Source organism: Abramis brama (assembly GCF_963993115.1).
Source record: "Abramis brama genome assembly, chromosome: 24".
Classification (NCBI taxonomy): Eukaryota; Metazoa; Chordata; class Actinopteri; order Cypriniformes; family Leuciscidae; genus Abramis; species Abramis brama.
Genome location: NC_139986.1, coordinates 17,171,547 through 17,193,029, shown reverse-complemented (window position 1 = coordinate 17,193,029; position 21,483 = coordinate 17,171,547). Strand labels below are relative to the sequence as shown.

At 37.0% G+C, this 21,483-nt stretch overlaps 1 protein-coding gene across 3 annotated transcripts in view; it reads left to right on the top strand.

Moving 5' to 3' along the window:
- The first annotated feature begins 1,144 nt into the window (after nucleotides 1-1,144).
- The window catches only part of ctdspla (CTD (carboxy-terminal domain, RNA polymerase II, polypeptide A) small phosphatase-like a), a 38,479-nt gene continuing 18,140 nt past the window's right edge, over nucleotides 1,145-21,483 (top strand). For all 3 annotated transcript variants that reach the window (XM_084102608.1, XM_084102607.1, XM_084102609.1), the window contains exon 1: nucleotides 1,145-1,577. In XM_084102608.1, the coding sequence (XP_083958734.1) occupies nucleotides 1,505-1,577 (73 nt within the window). In that variant the 5' untranslated portion in view covers nucleotides 1,145-1,504. The remainder of the gene's footprint in view (nucleotides 1,578-21,483) is intronic.

Sequence of the window (21,483 nt, the reverse complement as noted above, 5' to 3'; positions counted from 1 at the left end):
ATTTAAACAGTGCCTCATTTGGAACAACTGTGGAATAACAATAAACAGTAAATCTATTTATTCTAAAGCCATTTGCCACAAAGTAAACACTACAAGTACTCTACTTTACATATAAACGTCATCCATTAGTTATATAGACTTCCATTATTAGCTAAAATAATATTCTTTAGTATTTGAATGTTTTCTTTTGAGTTAGGCTAAATAGAACAACCATAAATTCTGATTCGGTTTTTAAAAATCCAAATTAATTGAGCAGCTCAACAGAACAACAAGCACTAAACATGATATATCTTTTAATGGCCTGTTGGCATTATTTATTTGTTTATAGTTGCATTGTTTATAATATTTTATTCATATTAAAAACATAAAAAAAGATACAGAAATGTGATAAAGGATAAATAGGCAGTAAAACTAGTTGAGGTGAAGGTTGCATCACACAGACTGCCTTATTAAACATTAAGATCAAACACCCACCTTCATAAAATATTCAGCACCCCTCCCACCTCTCGCCCTGTCATTAAAACATTTCTGAAATCACTGCAATTTCTCTTAGTAGGCTATATCTCATCGAAATCATTCCCCTCTAAACCATAGATTCTTCTGCGTAAGGTAGCTATAGACTAGAATTTATTATTTTCTTCATCACCAGATTCTTTAAATTTGATGTTTCATATAGTTTATGGTTTCCTGGTTCTTAGGTCTGAAACAGGTTTGAAATGACATAAATGTGAGATATGCTATCTAAAGTGAGAGCAAACAAACTAGATCAAAAAGTGCTGTAGCTTAGGCTACATAAAGATCAGACCAGATATTAAAAAAAAACTGCAATAAACTTAACAGCTTGACCTGTAATACAGATTACTAAACTAGTTATTTTTGTAGGCCTATGTAGTTTTTTTTTTTTTTTTTCTTAACACTTCTTTGTTAGATGGTTTTGATACGACGCATACTGTAAATATCCAAGTGTCAAATATCCTTTGTCTTTTTTCTTTTGTTTGTTTGTTTGTTTTAAGTGTCCACAAACTTTTTTTTTCTAGTTTTCCCCCACTTTTTTTGACAGTGTGGCTGATATCAAGTAAAAGTAACTGTAGGGTTACCTTACCATGGTACATTTTTCTAAAGGGTAGTTTCACACGGTCAAACCATGTGTGTGCGCGCGCACACACACACATATACACACACTGAGAGAAGGGGAGAGAAAGAGCGGCTGCAGATTTAGACTCTTTGTTATTACACACTCTGTCACTGATCTCCATAGACCTGATTTCACACGAGGGCTGAAATGTCGCCGATTGCCGTCATCTGACAGGAGCATATCGTCTTGCATCGATCGCCGTATGATCATGAAGTGTGTGTTGTATGTTTATGTGGATGCGGTGGTGTAAGATCGTGTGCGGTGAATGGTGCGTCTGCCATCTGGACTCACTCCGCTAGCTCGCTAGCATCAGGCTAGCTGAAAATTATCAAAACATAAGTGACTGAGGAGGAATAAAATCCCGTTTCCATGGACAACACGTCCATCATTACCCAGGTAGCAAATCCAAAGGAGGAAGAGATCCTTTCTTGTCAAGAAAAAGGTAAGGCGATAGGCGCCTGCTTATGTGACTGGATGTTGGATGTTTTTGTTTTGACAGCGGAATCACTGCGGCTTTGCTGTTGATGCTCTTAAGATTTTATTAATCCATAAGATTATAAAGACTAATGATTTTTTTTTAAAATTGTAATAATTTTTTTTTTTGTATTAGTTTTATATTATTGACGTTTTTTATTGGAAATCAAAACTAAAATACAGAATAAGATTTTTGTTAAATTTTTTTTCTTCAATGTATGGTTCTCAGCTTCTGACTGAGAATCTCAAAACAAGTGTTTCCAGTCAGCTGCCTTCTGTTCGTGGTTTTAAGCAACAATGTATTTAACATGGATGCACTGTACGCTCGCTCACAGTTATTTCCCTAAGCATCAATCTTAATGCTTGTGCTGGAGCCAGAGCCTCAATAAGCGGATCAAATTATTTAATGCCACTGAGCCTGAAATCAAAACACTGAACTTGCTTTGCCATTCAGATCCCAGTTTTTGTACCAATTTCTGCATTTCAAATGATAAACGTGCATTATTGTACTGCTCAGAAATGTTGGTTTTCTCTCTTGAAAGCAATAACTGTGAATGAAAGAATCAGTGTAACTGATACTAAACATATGATGTAATTTCAGTGTAAGAGGTGGATTGCTGCTGTCTATAGTTTGGAAGGATTGGGTTAACAATGAAGCAGAAATGTCTTAGTTAATATTCTCTTTGGATTTTGCAGTGCTTCTAAATAAGATTTATTTTACTCAATGAGTTTGCCCATCAGCAAATCAATATCTCCTCCATCCTGGCACTTTCCCCAAGTGCTCTTGACACATTTTGAGTTGTTTTGGTCACCATCTGAAGCTTAATGCGGTTAAACCCCTTGTTTTTCTTGGGATTAAAACAATATGGTATCAAATGCTTATTGAATTCCATAGCACTTCCATGGAGCGTCAGGAAACAAACTCCTACTTATGCAGTTATCAGTGGCTTTTTATAATTGCTTCTTCATTTAAGTAGTTCTCAAGAGAGTGTTTAAACCCATGGAAGTCTTGTGCCTGCTTAAGTCAACACAACACGCACTAATGTGAGATGAAGTTATGAGATTACCCCAAATTAATTCATGTGAGTAAATAAATCACGTCAATTATTTTCATGTGGCTTTCGGCTACTTTTCTGAGGATAACAACACAACATAAATATTTTACAGTCACTTAGAGCACAAACAGATGGTAGTCCACATGTTGGAGGGCTTACTTGACGAGAGAGGAGCAGAAGGACGAGGTCTGGTTTTGGGACGTAAAGCGCCCTCTCGCCGCTCCCCTGCCGGGAAGTTGGATCAGTTGACTGAGGATACCTCCACTATGAGAGGATCACATGACAAAGGAATCCCTCATGTCTTGATATCAGTATCAGTTTAACATACTTTTTGATTTAGGATGAGACAGGATGCCAGCTAAGCTCGAATTCTGCCTATTCGATTCAGAGATGTTTCTCTCTGCAAAAATTTTGGCCTCTTATGCTCGGCTCCAGAGAATGAGTTCAACGCTCTGTTTGTCAGCCAGGTGTATTTTGTTTTTGCCATGAAGTGGTAAAGCAGTGGTCCTAAATAAATATTAATTTCAGCACGGCCATGTTTCAAGAACAGGAAAGCGCACACTCGCAAATCAAGCCATGGCTGCCAGCCTGCCACCTCTTATGGGAGTGAATGGACCCCTATAGCAACATTTTTTACATCACAGTAATTCTTTGAACAGATTTAATGTGATTGATGATTGAAAATAATGTCCTTTAAAGAAATATTCCAGGTTCAGTACAAGTGAAACTCCACTCGCCACCAAAGATAAGTCTATCGTTTTACGAGAAGATTGAGTTGACATTTTAATTAAAAAAGGCTAAAAAAAGTGAAAAATTAAACATCGTTCACAATAAGATCAATAACATGCATTTTGTAAATAGATATGGTGAATTTTCATGACATTCTCACTGTTTATATAGTATAGCCATGATGTGTAAAATTCAAATAAATAAAAATTGATTATTTAAAACAACTTTACAGTTCAAAAAAGTTTTAACAGAATAATTATTGTAAGTGCCCTGTATGCTTCACATTTCTATTTTTAAAACCTCCAATCGCATCTACTTCCATGTTGTGTTGTTATTCCTTTAACTTGAAATTAAGTTTTTAGATGAAATGAAATAAATGTATATAATAAATGTATTTACTTTGCTTGATGCAGCAAGAACACCCCTTATGATTTTGCATGGCCAGGAATTCCCATCTCTGCTTTTGATATTCAGAGCTTTCTTTGAGATTGCATTTAAAGAATCTCATTAAAAAGATGCCACTGTCTCTCATCTACAGCTAAAAAAAGGATAATGAAGCACAGCTTTCGAGGTTTGTCATGCAGAAACACAACCTTCCCTTTCCAAAACGAAGCTTTGCACACCGGTCCCCCTCGTACGGTGAAAAACTCTCCTGACCCAGTGGCCTTGGATGTCGGCCACACTTGCTGAATATTTCAAACCAGATGGGGCTATTTTCAGAAACCTATCGGTTTCATTGTAAGCAAAGAAGCATCTGACAAATGCATGTCGTGTTTTGAGTGCGGCGCTGGTGTTTGTGCTTATAGATTGCACCTTTATGCATAATGTATTGAGTTTAATGAAGTTGACATTGGAATCTTATTGCTGAGGGTTTCGGGACAAACACCGTCACAGGTGATAAAGCGAATCCAATTGTAGGTGCACGTGATGGATGAGGTAGAGACTTTTAGAGCTTGTTAAAAGCTTTTTACCCTTTAGTCTCTAAGAGAAATAGTCAAGGTTAGGTCTCCTTCCACTTTATTTACGAATATGCTCTCATTTTGCATTCTTGTTGCAATCTTAGCCTTGCATACCGAATGCGGTCGGGTGTACAGTCTGGAGGCCTTTTTTGGTCTCTGAGTGAGTGTGCAGCAAATTACAAATATGTGCTCATAATTCCAGTTGATTAGAGTACACATTATGTTTGTTTGCGAGGCATGAGGCCTTGTTTTGTCAGTCCACAAAAACTCGTAGCATAAGCGCTAGGGAATTGGCCAGGCCAGCTAATGTCAGGAAGCACATGATGACATCATACAATCAGCATGAAACACTATTATCCAACCAACTGTATAAACAACCCTTGTATCATCCATCTGTGGTTGACATGCAGTCTGTTTGGATTGCTTCATGCAAATTATGGATTATATTATCTTTATGCAGGCATGGATTGTGATGAGGGAAAGTAGTTTATTTAGATTTTTTCATGTATGGATGCACTGATATTAAAATTAGACTGTAAAAATGACTAATTTTAAATGCTACAAGAGAATTTAGGCATCGGAACATTATAATGTATAATAGCCTATGAAAAAGGAATATTTATTTTGTGATTTGCTAAAGATTACATTTAACAGTATTACATTATTATTGCTTTTAAAGATGAACTATGAGTGTTCGATAATGGCAAAGGGGAAAAAATTAAGGGGAAATGAGCATGCACAGCAATTAAATATTCAATATCAAACAATACCGATTAATTAAACAAAACTCTAATATCGGCCAAATTATCAAAATACTATGTATACATTGTGCATCCCTCTTCATATATAATTCGCTTATGTTCACTAAGGCTGCATTTATTTGATCAAAAATACAGTAATATTGTGAAATACTGTATAACAGTTCAAAATAACTGTTTTCTATTTGAATATTTTTTTTAAATGTAATTAATTTAATCATGTGATGGCAAAGCTGAATTTTCAGCATCGTTACACAGTCTTCAGTGTCACATGATCCTTCAGAAATCATTATAATATGCTGATTTGGTGCTCAAGAAAGATTTCTTATTTTTATCAATGTTGAAAACAGTTATGCTGATTAATATTTTTGCGGAAACTGTGATACATTTTCTTTCAGGATTCTTAAATAAATATATCATTCAAAAGAACCGACGCTATCTCACGACCAATTCGTACGAATTCGTACGAGTGATAAAAAGGTGGCTAATTCGTACGAATTTGTACGATTTGTCTAAACCCACGTGATGGGTAGGTTTAGGGGCGGGGTCAGGGGTAGGTAATTCGTATGAATTCATACGAATTGGGCAATTCGTAAAATATGTACAATTTAGCAAAAATCGTACTAATTCGTACGAGTGAGGTCGTATGAATTCGTACGAATTAGCCACCTCGTAGAATTCGTACGAACTGCCGTGAGATCAGGCTGAAAGAACAGTATTTATTTGTAACGTAAAAGTCTTTACTCTTTACTTACTTCCTTTCTGAATTCAAAAAATCTTGCTGACCACAAAATTTTGAACAGTAGTTTATGTATGTCTTCAGATTGAATTATTATAGGGTATATTATAGTTTTATTTAATAATGTATTCTACATACTGTCTCAGAAATTATATATCTTAAATTCCTCTTCTTTAAAGCCACAGCCATACACATTCATACGGACGTCTATGATTAATTTAGAGGGGACATATTTGACAGTGAGATGCCCACATTATTATTGAGGAGACATTATAAAGATGCCTCTGGCTTCCCCCATCATGCTTTGCTCTCTATAAATAGCATATTGGAACATGACGTGCTAATAGAGTTCAAAAGGAAGAGTTTCCCTGGCTATCCCGAGGCTACAGATACATTCCCACATGGGATGGGATTGAATTTAATCAAATTCACTGTACTGCTCCATGCTTTGGTGTTGCATTGCTGCTGAGCTGACCAGCTTTGCTCTAATAAGTCTTAACTTTGTCAGGAATCATTGGATGAGCCGTTTACCTTAATAAGATTAGCAAGTGTCTGAGCGAAGATGTTTATCCCCACACCGCTCACATCGTCAGCCAATTAGAAGCTGCCTGGCTCCTCCTACAGAATCATATTTCAACATGGGAGAGCACCAACGTTGTGGTCCTTATGCAATATGGATTTGTCGCCTTGCTCAATAGCAAAAGGATGTTTGACCTCCTAATTCTCAGTTTAAACATTCTCAGTTAGTTCCTGCAGAAATACCAAAACGTTGTGTTCTATAGTTTTTAATAAGCATGATCATTGTGCTAATGGCCATTGATAAGCCAGTCATCTACTACTGGCTAAACTTCATGTTTAAACCTGCTGGACAGACTAAAACTCTTCCATTTCCACCTAAAGTTGGCGTGACATATCTTGATCTTCAAGCAGAATTTTTTAACAATGTACTTTAAATCCACAAATCTGATGAAGTTTGCATCACTGGTTCTGTTTTTTTTACTGTGAAGCTTTTTTGAAACAATCTGAATTGTATAAATCGATATTAATGAAGGCAACAGGGAGATCTTGGAGGCTTGGAGAAGGAGATGCATCTGTTGAGATGCGGAAGCTTGAGGCGCTTGTGAGAAACGGTCCGCACTAAATCAGACCCATCATCAGAAGCCTCAGAGGTATTTATTCTCTTCCTAAGACACTCTTCCTCTCTTTAATTGTTAATGTCATCTCTGAATGTCGCCGTCTGTGGATTTGTGGCTTTTGGAAGGCTGATGGTGGTGTTGAAAGGAAGCTGAGGAGATTGTTGGCGGTCAGAGTAGCCAGAAGTCATGAGGGTCAGATAGTGTGGGTGGGCTTCGCTTCCGCTTGTGTAATGATACTCACTGGCACCATCCTGAGTTCTTTATTTGATGGCGCTGGGTGTGTGTTAATGTGTTAGTATATGTTATCTTAGTGTGAATGTGTGAAATACTATGTTTCTCTCAGTCTTAGGTTTTCTGTATTTACAGTGAGGAAAATAAGTATTTGAACACCCTGCTATTTTGCAAGTTCTCCCACTTGGAAATCATGGAGGGGTCTGAAATTGTCATCGTAGATGCATATCCACTGTGAGAGACATAATCTAAAAAAAAAAAATCCAGAAATCACAATATATGATTTTTTAACTATTTATTTGTATGATACAGCTGCAAATAAGTATTTGAACACCTAAGAAAGGTGAGAAATCAGCCCAGAACTACACGGGAGGAGCTGGTCAATGACCTGAAAAGAGCTGGGACCACCGTTTCCAAGGTTTCTGTTGGTAATACACTAAGACGTCATGGTTTGAAATCATGCATGGCACGGAAGGTTCCCCTGCTTAAACCAGCACATGTCAAGGCCCGTCTTAAGTTTGCCAATGACCATTTGGATGATCCAGAGGAGTCATGGGAGAAAGTCATGTTGTCAGATGAGACCAAAATAGAACTTTTTGGTCATAATTCCACTAAACGTGTTTGGAGGAAGAAGAATGATGAGTACCATCCCAAGAACACCATCCCTACTGTGAAGCATGGGGGTGGTAGCATCATGCTTTGGGGGTGTTTTTCTGCACATGGGACAGGGCGACTGCACTGTATTAAGGAGAGGATGACCGGGGCCATGTATTGCGAGATTTTGGGGAACAACCTCCTTCCCTCAGTTAGAGCATTGAAGATGGGTCGAGGCTGGGTCTTCCAACATGACAATGACCCGAAGCACACAGCCAGGATAACCAAGGAGTGGCTCTGTAAGAAGCATATCAAGGTTCTGGCGTGGCCTAGCCAGTCTCCAGACCTAAACCCAATAGAGAATCTTTGGAGGGAGCTCAAACTCCGTGTTTCTCAGCGACAGCCCAGAAACCTGACTGATCTAGAGAAGATCTGTGTGGAGGAGTGGGCCAAAATCCCTCCTGCAGTGTGTGCAAACCTGGTGAAAAACTACAGGAAACGTTTGACCTCTGTAATTGCAAACAAAGGCTACTGTACCAAATATTAACATTGATTTTCTCAGGTGTTCAAATACTTATTTGCAGCTTTATCATACAAATAAATAGTTAAAAAATCATACATTGTGATTTCTGGATTTTTTTTTTAGATTATGTCTCTCACAGTGGACATGAACCTACGATGACAATTTCAGATCCCTCCATGATTTCTAAGTGGGAGAACTTGCAAAATAGCAGGGTGTTCAAATACTTATTTTCCTCACTGTAGCTCCTCTGTTAGACTCTAAGAGTAGCAGTATAAATTTGTGCTTCAGCATATGTTTGTGCTTGTTGTGTGTTATTTATGCAGCAGATCTCTTGAGCTTTGTTTGAGCTTTGCTTCTGGTTTGTTTTGGACCGAATGCTAATCATCATTCCAGCTGCAATAGTACAAGGCATTCGGTACCAGAAATACTGTATTTTCATAAATATGTATTTTCAACAAAATATTCAATAATGATTTATTTTATTTAATATTTATTAAGTTATGTTTTATTTGATTAATTTTTGACAGTTTATTTATCAAAAAAAATTAAACATTTTTTAGAATGTAATTTTCATGACAAGTGAAAAAAAATACAAATCACTTATTTATACATACATATTTATTAGATATTCAGAATATAAACTCAATAAAACTAACATTTTTAAGGAATATCACCATTTTTGTTCTATGTTTTAGTATTAAATGTAAACCTCTGTTGTGCAGCACTTTGTTTGACAATTTTTTTTATTATTATATTTTGAAAGAATTTTAAATGGTTTGTTTTTATGCCTTCATTTTATTACCACTGTTTTGATCATACATTTTTATTAAATCATAAATCCAGAAAAAAATAAAATAAATCCGGAAAAGAAATCTGAAAGAATAAAACATTTTATAGAGCATTATTATTTAAAAAATTTGAACGAGTTATTAAATTGTTCATGATCTATGAATTCAACTGATAAGACATGCTTTTTACTTATTCATGTAATTAATCATTTAAACACTGAATACAGAAAAATCAATACAAAAAACACTGAATTTGAACTTTTGATAGTTGTTTGAAGTTTGAAGTTTCATGATTTCATTGAATTATACATGCTTTTTGATGACTAAAATTTCATGTAACCATTAAAATGCAGAACAATTAAACCTAAAAAAGAAAAACGGAAAAAATGAAATATATAAATATATATATATTTATATATATATATATATATATATTTCATTTTTTCCGTTTTTCTTTTTATTTATTATATATATATTAATAAACAGTGACAAAACACAACAAATAAATGTATTTGTTTCTGTTACTTTGTATTTATTTTTTGTTTATTTATATCTTATATAAATACTTATATATCTTACTTATACCTTATCTGTGTACTGTTGTTTTCTCTGTACTGGAAGCTTTTTCTGTCACCAAAACAAATTCCTTGTTTGTGCAAACATACTTAGCAATAAAGCTCTTTCTAATTCTGATTCTGAAAACTAAAATGGATTTCATAGGGCCTTACAGTTTTCTTTTATGTCCACATAATGACTTATCCAAGTCCATTTTAACAGTATGACTTTCCATTATATGTTAATGTTAATCATCATAACTGCATGATTCAGATATTGTACCCTGTTTTCACAGTGGCAGAAACAGCCGTTTCCTCCAGTGGAGAGAGTCTAAATTTTAGACCTACCGACCTTGGCTCTGTGGGCAGTCAGCGGTCCCCTGGGATCAGAGTGGTTCTCTCTGTGAATGTGTTTTAAACTGGGTATAATTATGGTGGCCCAGTAGTTTACAACACAACGAAATTTAAAAAGCAACGAAATGAATCCACAACACAATACCACAATATAGAGTCGGCAATCTTAATATATCAATACCACGATTCGTTTTAACAGTATTATCGACATAAAATATTACTTGCATCACCTACTTGAATTATAGCTGCGTATTTATACTCGAGAATGCTTTGACGCGCTACCACAGCGCAGGGAACGTCCGGCAATTTCACCAAGTAGTTAAAGCGTATTATTTATTAGCTATAATGCATGTAGGTGATTTTGAATTAACGCATGTCGATATACAATGGTTAGCTACATACTGTTAAAACTAATTGTGGTGTTGATATATTTTTTAGACTGCTGACTCTATAGAACAGTGGCATGGAAAACTAACTTTACCGCGCTCCGAGAGCCCTCTAGTGGTCGGAAGCATTTCCGTTGTGTTGCGGCTTTATTTCGTTGTGTTGTACATTTCCGTTGTGTTGTGGCTTATTTCCATTGTGTTGTACATTTTCCGTTGTGTTGTGGCTCATTTCCGTTGTGTTGTGAACTTACGTTTGCTTTTTAAATTTCGTTGTGTTGTGCACTTCTGGGCCACCGTATATAAAAGGCTCAAGTTCACTCTATTAGCTGAGGGGTAATAGTGGCTACAGGAGATTGAGGCAACATTGAGGCAGGCTGGGACATGACCAAAACATGCTCTGATGATGTTGACACCATTTCAAGCACTGCTGCCTTTTGAATCAGATCACTTTAAAGTGGCAGATCTGTGGTGGAAGGTTAAAGTACTCACAGCCTCCTACACTCCAATCTACTGTTTTTTATAGATGCTTGCCAAGGCAAGCGTCAATATTATTATAGCTCATACTTCTAAAGTTAGAGCTTTGATCTTTGGTGTGTGTGCCTTCCCACACCTTTGTGCTACAGACATGAATGATACCTCAAATCATTTTGATTGTTGAAGAGAGGTGTGCTATTATTGTTATAATCTATCTGTCTTATTTTCCTGGTGGGCAATGAAATGGACAAAAAAATCCTTACATTTTAGAAGAGACCTGAAGGATTTCTAGAGACCAGAATATCATAGAGACTTAAAGTCTAATAGCAACATGCTTAAAAACACCCAGAATACCTTTTGCATAGCAACACCCTGGCAACCACTCAACAACACCCTAATAGTGGCAGCAGGTTTTGAATGGTCAAGCCCACTCACATTTTGTTCTATTGATTTTGGGCCAATAAGCAACCACCCAGAACATCATAGAAACCACATAGAAACAGGCTAAAACTCTCTGAATACCATAGCAACTGCATAGCATCACCGTGGCAACAATCCAAAACACACTAGCAAAGTGGTGGAAGGTTTTGAATGGTCAAGCCCACTCACATTTACTACTTTTGATTTTGGCCAATAAGCAACCTGCCAAAAAATCCTGGCAACCACAAAGCAACATTGAATTGCCATAGTGTGGTTATTTTAATTCCTTTCTATGTAAAGCACTTTTAATTGCCCATAGTGTATGAAATGTGCTATATAAATAAACTTGCATTGCCTTGCCAACATGCTAAAAGGCAGTCAGAATATCTTAGCAGCTGCATAGCAACACTTTGGCAACAATCCAAAACACACTAGCAAAGTGGCGCAATGTTTTGTATGGTCAAGCCCACTCACATTTTCTTATTTTGACCTGGACCAGTAAGCAACCACCCAGAACATCCTAGCAACCACAAAGCAACATTCTAAAAGACAGTCAGAATATCTTAGCTACTGCATAGCAACACCCTGGCAACCATCATCAATAAATTAGCAACTTGGGAACGATTTTATATGGTCACTCAATCCCACTTACATTTTCTTATTTTGATCTGGACCAGTAAGCAACCACCTAAAACATCCTAGCAACCACATATCAATGTTTTAAAACCACTCAGAATGCCTTAGCAGCTGCATAGCAACCATCCATAACACACTAGCAACGTGGCATCAGGTTTTATATGGTTCATGCAATTAACTTTTTCTTCAGAAAATCTCCAATTCAAATTCAGATCGCCTGCTCATAAATGCCAGCATATGCACTACCCACTAGGCCACGTCTCCCACTAATTTTCCTAAATTAAATGACTGAATTATCATGCTCAATTTTATTTTTGATGGAAAATTTCCATTTTCTCTGTGAAAGGACACATCAGAATATAACAGAATATTTAAAGTCTAGTGCACGTGTGTGTGTCTAGGTCTGTAAAACGATGCCATTCTGTATGAAATCTGAGAGTCTCTGTTGAGTCTTCAAAGTGAAGGGTGAACTACATTTAACGGTGAGCTTATCTCCTGAGAGATGTGTAAAGTGGAACAGTGGTGCTGTAGGGAAATGTTTGTGTGTGGAAACGACATGATTACCTGCTTTCAGCAACAGTAACCTGCAAATGACCACTGACATTCTCTGAGTTGAATAACGGGGATGCCCTACTAAATTTAGATACTATATTCTGTATTCCAGTCATGGGGAATTCAACCGTCAATCCAAGCACTTTTATTTGCATAAAAATCAACTTACAAGCACACGTCTCTTTGTAAGACTGTCATTGTCACCAGCGTGCCCTTTTCGCATCAGTCCCGAGAGATGCCTGGATCAGATGCTAATGTCAGAATCAGAAAGACAGAGACAGAGCACGAAACATATTGTGTGCAGTAGTCCTACATCTGCTATCTTCAGTCTTTTTTCTCCCTCCCACCTCATCTGCTCTGCCTCTGCTTTTTCCAAAACAACGTGGGACGTGTTGTGTAACAGGGCTGAATAGTCACATCTCTCTTATTATTTTCAGCGACTAATTCCACCGCGTCTGTCACATCCTTGATTTCTTCAGCTGCAGTATCGTGGCCGCAGGGTCCGGAAGGGTCTCGTCAACAATGCGATACATCTCAAACTCACATGAGAGATGAGTTCTTCATACCACCCCAACACTGTCACTACCAAGCAGTTTGGGGAAAAGATCAGATCATTCACTTCATTGTTTGTAGTGGGTACAAGCAGTACATTCTCATATTCCCACCATAGATGCTCCATAGATGTAACAAAGTTCAAGTTCAGGGAAGGAGGAGGCGTGAACCGGCGAACAGTAAATGTAACTTTAATGACAAAATAAACATAAACAACAAAACGAAAGTCCCTCACAGAAGACAAAAGCACCAACATAAATGTCCCAGGCCTGGTCCTCCCCTTTGCACTGTCGTCACTCCTCCTTTTATCCTTCCGGAACTCCTCCGTGTGACTCGAAACCGGTGTGGCGCACAGGTGCCACTGGCATCACTCCGTTCCCACTGCTCTTGACCCCACACTGCTTGCCCCATACCACCATCGCCCTTCGCAGGTCGGGGGGCATCCACGAGACTGCACTCTACTCCCCGTCATGGCGGCTGCAGCACCTGGGGGTAAGGACAGACAATGAACCGGTTCTCGGCCAGGAAAATTGGTTTCAAAGCGGCACCAACTCTTTGCTGGACTAGAACCGTTCTTTTACCACGTCATGCTTACGTCGGGGGCTGGGGCCGGGGTTATTGTGACCAACAACTCGACGGGAAATGTTGTGACCGCCATTGCTAAAAACAGCACTAGCACAAATGTGTTCTAAACGTCTTCTTCTGACCCCAGTATAGGATCGCAAAGCCAGGAGAAACATTTGCAGAAAGACGATGTAGTCCGCTATTGTAATTGTTATGCTTGAAATTGGTGCAAGCGTTTCTGGGAAAGCGAAGACCTATGGCAACGTACACAGTGACGTAACGACGTCGTTCGCTGGGCTCTCTAGTCAGTGGAAAAACAAACGGGTTCGCAAGTTGAACCAACTTTGAACCAGCACCAGTTCCGAACCAGTTCTTTTTTGGTGGAAAGGGGTATGTGTACGGCTTCCTACTCCTCCGCCCCCTGGTGGACGACGACGGCTCCTTCGGCTACGGTTGCCCGTCAGCAAGCCCCCCGTTCCCTCGCTCTTCCTGCTTCTCTCCATCATGGCAGACATCATGCCGTTCCCACAGCTCTCGGCCCCATTAAAACAATTTTTTTTTTATGTTTTAAGGCTGTCATATTGGATAAAAAACTCCTTAGCCTTATCAGACTTCAAACACTAGCATTCCTCTTTTTCCTTGTCTCGCTCAATGCACTGTAAAATGAATAGTTTCCTGACAGATCATTCTTCTTTTTGTCCTTTTGCTTGTTAAAACTTTGTGTAAGGCAGTGGAACGAAACATTGAATCATAGTTATGCTGTACCAAGTCTTACCTCATATATTTGTATTTTAAGGCACACCTGGTCCAGCCAGGATAAGGAACTCCCTGCCTCAAGGTGATGTCTTTGAGTCGGTTCATCATGCTACAGTCCTCTTTGCCCTCACAAAGCCATCAAACATAAGTGCTAGTTATCTCCAAAGCAAAACAAGTACTTTGATACTGATCATTGGTAATGCCCACAAGAGGCTTCAAACAAGTGCTTACTTGACATCACAGTAAGAGGCGGCAATTGTTTCCTTATCAAAAACAACTAACAGATACTGTACAGTAGTGTATCATGCACTGCTATTCATGCTGAAGTTAAGCTTAAAGCACCATGGTAAAATAAATAAAAATGTGTGTGTATGTTCTTTGTTGATTGCACACAAAACAAACAGCCTGACCAGTGTAGTAAGTTCTTTTAATCATTCAGTCAAAAGGCTTACAAAGTCCAGTTTCATTCCATTCCAGTTCCAGTTTAATTATAGTATGGATTAGGAGATGCAGACATGAAAAACATCCTTGTAGACATTACAGGAATAGTTTATTTTGGGGAATTTTGGTCTTCGTCAGTCGGCTGTCTCGCCTCTGTGATGTCCTCTGGTTTACATCATCCTAACTGACTCGAGACTGACAATGTGATCAGCACAGCGGATATGCAAACATTTAAAAACCCATGATGTAAGACATGGATCTTCACTTCTCATCTGGCTGATTAGGGAAGAAATCAGCCTGAGGGAATGGTTTGAGTAAGATAATACAGTGTAGAGGATGTATATACAGTTAATCTCTTTCTCATTTTTCCTCGTTCGGATCAGCTTTTAGAACAAGACCGCAAACAGATTTGTGAACTTGTTTTTTATTAGCCTTGTTACCTTTGTTTGCTCACAGTGGACTGAGCTTCTTAATTATTAAAGCTGAGCGAACGTTTGATGCTTTAACCGGCCCTTGCTTCTCTCTGTTTCTGTATTCCTCTCTTATTTAACCTTTCCCCCATTTCCTTTACGCCACTCTCCCCTCACAATCACACTGACTACAGCCAGTTCTGACCCTGTAATGAAGCTGGGGGTCTGTGTTCATTGCAGATGGGCAGTTTTCCACGCTTTGGGTCAGAGGGTTATTATCTCTTCCTGTCAGGAATGTCAGGAATTTCCTCTGCTTTCCTCTTTCGACTGTGAAAGCAAAGAGGCCGTGCCCACCCATGTGACCGCTCTGCATCGGATTACCTCACTCGCAGACTGTGGGAATGGTCTGCTCACGATGAAAACAAAGCTTCAGCCAGAGTTCCATTCGCTAAGCTGGAAACTGCAGTATGAATTTGTCTTTGCGACTCTTGATTTGCATATTGCAATTCCCTGTGCAATTCTGTTTTTGTGCAATGTGATTTACCAGAAAGATAGCTGTCAATCAAACATCAGCATTTTAGGACCGTCAGGGTTTTTATCTCTACACTCATCCTGTCTCCTGTGGTAGCTAGGTTTGGGTATTGTTTGAATTTGAACAATTTTTAAATTCAATTTAAAACAAAGTTTTAATTCCAATATGGTAAAAAAAAAAGAAAAATGAAGACATTTAGATATCAGACATATTTATTCTGTCTTTTTGCAAAATATTCTGTTGCAGCTGAATACCATGAACAAAAATCCGCAGCATGAACAGCCAACTAATACATTAGACTATACTAATATAAGTTTTACACATTAAAGGTCCCATTCCATGGATTATTTTTATTATTTTATCATGTTTCCAGGGGTGCCCTTATAATGTTAGTATGTTTTTTAGAACAAAAATTGTTATAATTTAGAAATAAAAGGCATTTTTCCTAGCCTGATTTCATTCCCTGGTTTGAACACTCTGTTTGAAGGGGCGTGTCTGCTGTGAGACTTCAGTGTAAACGCCCTCTGCTGTGATTGGCTGACATGCTTGCATATGAAATATCTGGCATTACATGTGGAACTATCTGGAAAACTTTTACTATTACAGCTATTATACGTTTTTACCATTACAACTATCGGGATTAACGAATCGTGAGAAGTTTTTTAAGTATTTAGATCTATTTCAATCACATAAAAAATTGCAGTGAGCGTTGAGCAGATGACAGCCTGTTGATCGCGTGAAAAAAGATCTTATCATTGCAACGCAGTTTCTGCACTCACTAATGATTTCACCAATGCAAACATGAGGCATATAAATACAGTAAGAGCTTCGTTTTGCAGTGTAACAGCGTCATTTATTTCATAACGAGTTTTGGCAAGTGTCCAGATAAACTCGCGCTGTGTGATTGATTGACAGCTTGGACGATTGGAAAGGGATTGTTCTTTGATCGCTTTCTGTATATTAATCACAGTTTAAGTAAGATTATTTTCATCCTACTAAGAGAAACGATGTGAAGAGTGATCGCTACTTCCATATTAAATCACTACTTACCGCTTGCTGGAATATAGTTGAAATTGCCCCCTTCGTCAGTATGAAACGCTGAGAGAAGCCTGCTTGATATTATCCCAGGTTAGAAAAACAGTCCGTGGTGAAATGGACAGAGCAAACTAACAACTTCGAATTAAACTTTTGCGGTATCCGATTATAGATAAACATCAACCGTCTGTTGACATTTCGCCATCAATACGCCTGTGTTCCTGTGGGCGGAGGTTAGTCTAAACACGGTTCTGGTAATGTCACTAATGAAGGAAGTAGAGGGGTGTAGTCCAATCGAGCCGTTTTTTGTAGTCAACTTCTGTTAAATAAAATATCTCGCTTGGCATTGAACTTTGAGCGTTATAATTTTACAGATATTATTTATACTCTAACAACAACATTACACACTAACTAAACTTTGAAACATGGAATCGCATGCAACGGGACCTTTAAAGACAAGTAAACAGTCAGTAATACAATAAGAACAAATCTGCAAATTAGTAATAGCACAAATAAATATAACTTTGAAATCAAATGTAAAATAACACTGCATAGTTTCTTTTTATAAACAATATATAGATTAATCCTTATTAAATTTACAAGTACTTCAGTCAAGTGTTTACGAAGATATTTTGTCATAATTTTGTTTCTCTCTGTTCAAGCGCAAGAAGACCCGAATTGAGTTATTTCACGTCTTCTTTGGCTTGGATGGTTTAAAACCACATTAAAATGCACACACTGGAATCGATATATTTTTATTTTATAACAAGTATCTGATTCCTGACCTTAAAGGACAATTCCGGTATTTAACAGTTTGAGTCTATTTTGTAGTTTGTTTTGGATGAACAACAGTGGTGGACAAAGAAATTTTGACAATGGTTCCTGTCTCGACTTTTTGACTATTTTAGAATTGCCCATGACCGCTTTAGAATGTGAGTCTATGGCCATGCACAAACGTGTCCTTAAAACAGTTCGTTTTCAAAACTGTTCAACTCACCGAGTGGTTAGTGGTGTTCGTTGATGATTAAACCATTGTCAAAATTTCTTTGTCCACCACTCTTGTTCATCCAAAACAAACTACAAAATAGACTCAAAGTGTTAAATACCGGAATTGTCCTTTAATTATTTGATTCCAGAACTGGATTCCCAACCGGTAGCTCTACTACACTCTAAAAATGCTTTGGCTCAACCAATCAAAATGAACACAACAGCTTGCATTAATCTTTTTGAGTTATGACAACTCAACCAACAAAGTACACAGAGTAAGAAGAACTTAATTTTAGCATAAACAAAGTTTTTATAAAAAATTTGATTAAATATCCAAATGACTAGTAATAATTATTATTATTATCTTATTTTGATTGATTTATTATTACTAAATAAAAATATTAAACAAAATAATACATTATTAATATTTAATATTAATAATAATAATAATAATATTAATACACATATAAAGATCTAGTATTTAACAATAATATTAATACAAATATAAACATCTAGTATTTAACAATAATAATAATAATAATTGTTTTAATTTCTTAATTTTCAAATTCATACGTTTAACCATCAAGCTCTTAATGCTTCTTTTTTTGTTGACAACATTCGAATTATAAAAAACTTGTCATTACACGTTTGTGAAGATGGTTGGCACATGTTGCGTTCCCAAAAGCATGTTATAAACTCAAACTGCAAATCATAACAATCAATAATTAAAGGTCATTCATGGAAATGGCCTGTTGATGGAAAATGTTCTTCTAAAATAATAAATAAAAAACAAAATTGCCACTTGAGAATAGAATATGTCCTTTCATTTTAAAAGAATAGTCATATGTGTAAAACACTATATTTTTATTATCATAGAGATACTATAGTTTTTATCAATATGTTGAATTAATTTTATGTTTCCAGTTTCGTTCTACTTTTAGTTAAAGTTTTAGTAATTTTGTTGTATGTTTTTGACATACAAAATGTAGTTTGTTATTTTTTTAAATGTCTGTAGTTTTTATTCATTTTAATCTCAGTTTTAGTTATTTTAGAACATCAAGTTAAACTAAATGAAAATAATAAATGTACCCTTGGCAACTAGCTGAAGTAAAATAAGTTAAAAAATATATTCAGTTAGTTCATTTTATTAGTGATTATTATTATTATTTTTTTTTTTCAGTTTTGGTTATAGTTTTAGTTATCTATAATAACACTGGTAGAAAGAGACAATTAATAGGCTGCACAAAATAAATGCATTCAATAATAAAACAAACATTTTTTGATTTTATTCATATGCAACCAGGCCACTCTGAGATGCTGAGAACAAGAGCTGATTGTGCACAGCCATACACTCTGAGACATTTAATCAAATTGCAGCCTTTGCGATTTGCGATTTTAATCACGCTAAGCCATGTCGCGATTTCGGTATTTCGATTAATCGTGCAGACCTAATCTCTACTTTGTTAGACAAATGATTGCATTTTAGTGAAGTGAGGTTGAATTTGAATAGAATACGCTGTAGCAGGGACAGCACCGCCATGCAAACTGACTCCAGCCACATTCCTGTGGTCAACCAGAGAATATGTTTTTAGATGGGTATGTTTGTACGAGTGCGTGTGGAGAAAACCCTGTTTGTGTTGGACGGATGGTTGTTCAGAGGGCTGGTAAAGGGTACAGGCTTCACTGCACTGGCCCACCTCCCTCCATATCTCCTTCCCACCTGCATATTATTAGACTGCCGTGCAGGGCAGACGATCAAGGCGGGAAAATAGTCTCAAAATGGAGGCCCGGGAGGGAGGGATCGCACAAGAACGGTGTTTTGGGAATGTGAGCACAGAGGTTGGACTGCACCATTTGTTCTATGACAGACTGTGTATCTTCAGTAGACTTAGTTACTCATTATAATAAGCTTGAGAACTTTGTTCAAGTGTGTGGTTATGTTTTAAAATAAAGTATTAAATCACCCTAGCATTTCTGTGTGGAAGGTTGTTCGGCTCGTTTGCGTCTCGTTATGCCTCAGAGCTCGTCAACTGACAGGTAATTATAGTTAGATAGAAAATCAGAGGGTCTGGTGCCTCTGCCTCTGTCTTTGGTGACGCCCACACCATCTCTCAAATTAGTGTTGCTCAAGTACATTACAAACTGTTTATAGAGACTCCTTGTGCGACTGTTCTTTTATTTTTCTCAAAAATACCGAATAAAATCTGTTTAATTTATTTTTTTTATTATTATTATTTTTTGGGATGGTGCAAACCTTGTGTGACTGTTCCTTTATATAAAGAGGACAGCAATAATTTCAAATGTGTCGCCTGTTCAGTCTCAACAATATCTAATATTTTGCTGAGACTTGTCAAAATAGTCTATAATCAGTGATCTGATCTCACATTTTTACAAGGAAAAATCTGAGAGAATACATTTTCATAACGCTAATTTTAAGTTTATATTCTCTTACTGTGTGAGAACACAAATGAGGCAGTTGTGGAAATTGGAAAAATAAAAATTGAATAAGAAATTGTGGATTTCTTTTATTTATTTATTTATGTACTTTGTATTATCTTTTGCACATGTTTTCGACATTGCACTCATGTGGCATTTAGTTTCATTTTTATTTTTTATTTTTTTAATAGTATGTTATAATGTTAGTTAATGCTTCTTCCACCGAAACAAACTTTTGAAAAAAATATGCTGAATATTGTACACGTGGGCTCTCATACAATAAAGGACATTTGCTTTGTGACCATATATATATATATAAAAAAAAAGATTAATAAAATAAATTAAAAAAAAGGAACAAGACAAGGAAATTCCTATTTTCCATAATCCCTCCCTTTTAAATCACACTGACTTCATATTTTGTGCAGTCACCTTATATAAAATGTATGCAGAAGTGACCTGCTGTTCTCATACAGGTGGTTAATAATGGCTCCAGCTAAAGCTTGTGGTTTGGGGATCATCATAAAGACTAATGTACTTGGACTGGACTGAGTTCTTTGCTGTATCGGGCCACAGGAAGCGGATTTCCTCATTGTCTGATGCTCTCTGTGACCTTATGTGTTTTCCAATAGCAGTAATCAGACAGATGCTGTTAGCTATTACCCTAATGCTTCTTCCATTATTAGATTGAGACCCGCTTGGCTCACAGGTTTTATTTTTATTTAACCTTTATGTAAGGAGGTTTGACACGCTGAGATTTAAAAGCATTTGGACAAGACATACTGTACCTGGCCAAGACCAGCAATGGCACAAAAAGTTTGAGAGTTTTTAAATGCAAATTGAATAAGTTATCCTATTTACCCCAGCTTAAATGAACAAATAATAGGCTGAACTACAAGTCTTCCTGCAAAAAAAACTGTACTGCTCTGTACTAGTTCCTGATTTAATGAAAGTGTATAATTGGTTGATTGTTACCACTTTAAGGTGCGGTAACAACAGACGCTTGGAGAGCACTTGGCCCTCACGACTGACCTGGATAACGTGAAACCCAATCTGTACCGTGCCAGTTTAACACGCAGCAGGTCACAATCTAGACCGACATCTCAATCATCAGTGACTGAGCCTATTGTTACTCAATTTAAAAGGAAAAATATAAAATACACATTTTCCAAATGCTATTTTTCACACATCTTCTGTTTTCCCATACTTCTGCTGCCGCCAAGAGCGACCTGTTCTTCCAATAACAATACCAGGTCTGCCCTGCAGGCCTCATTAG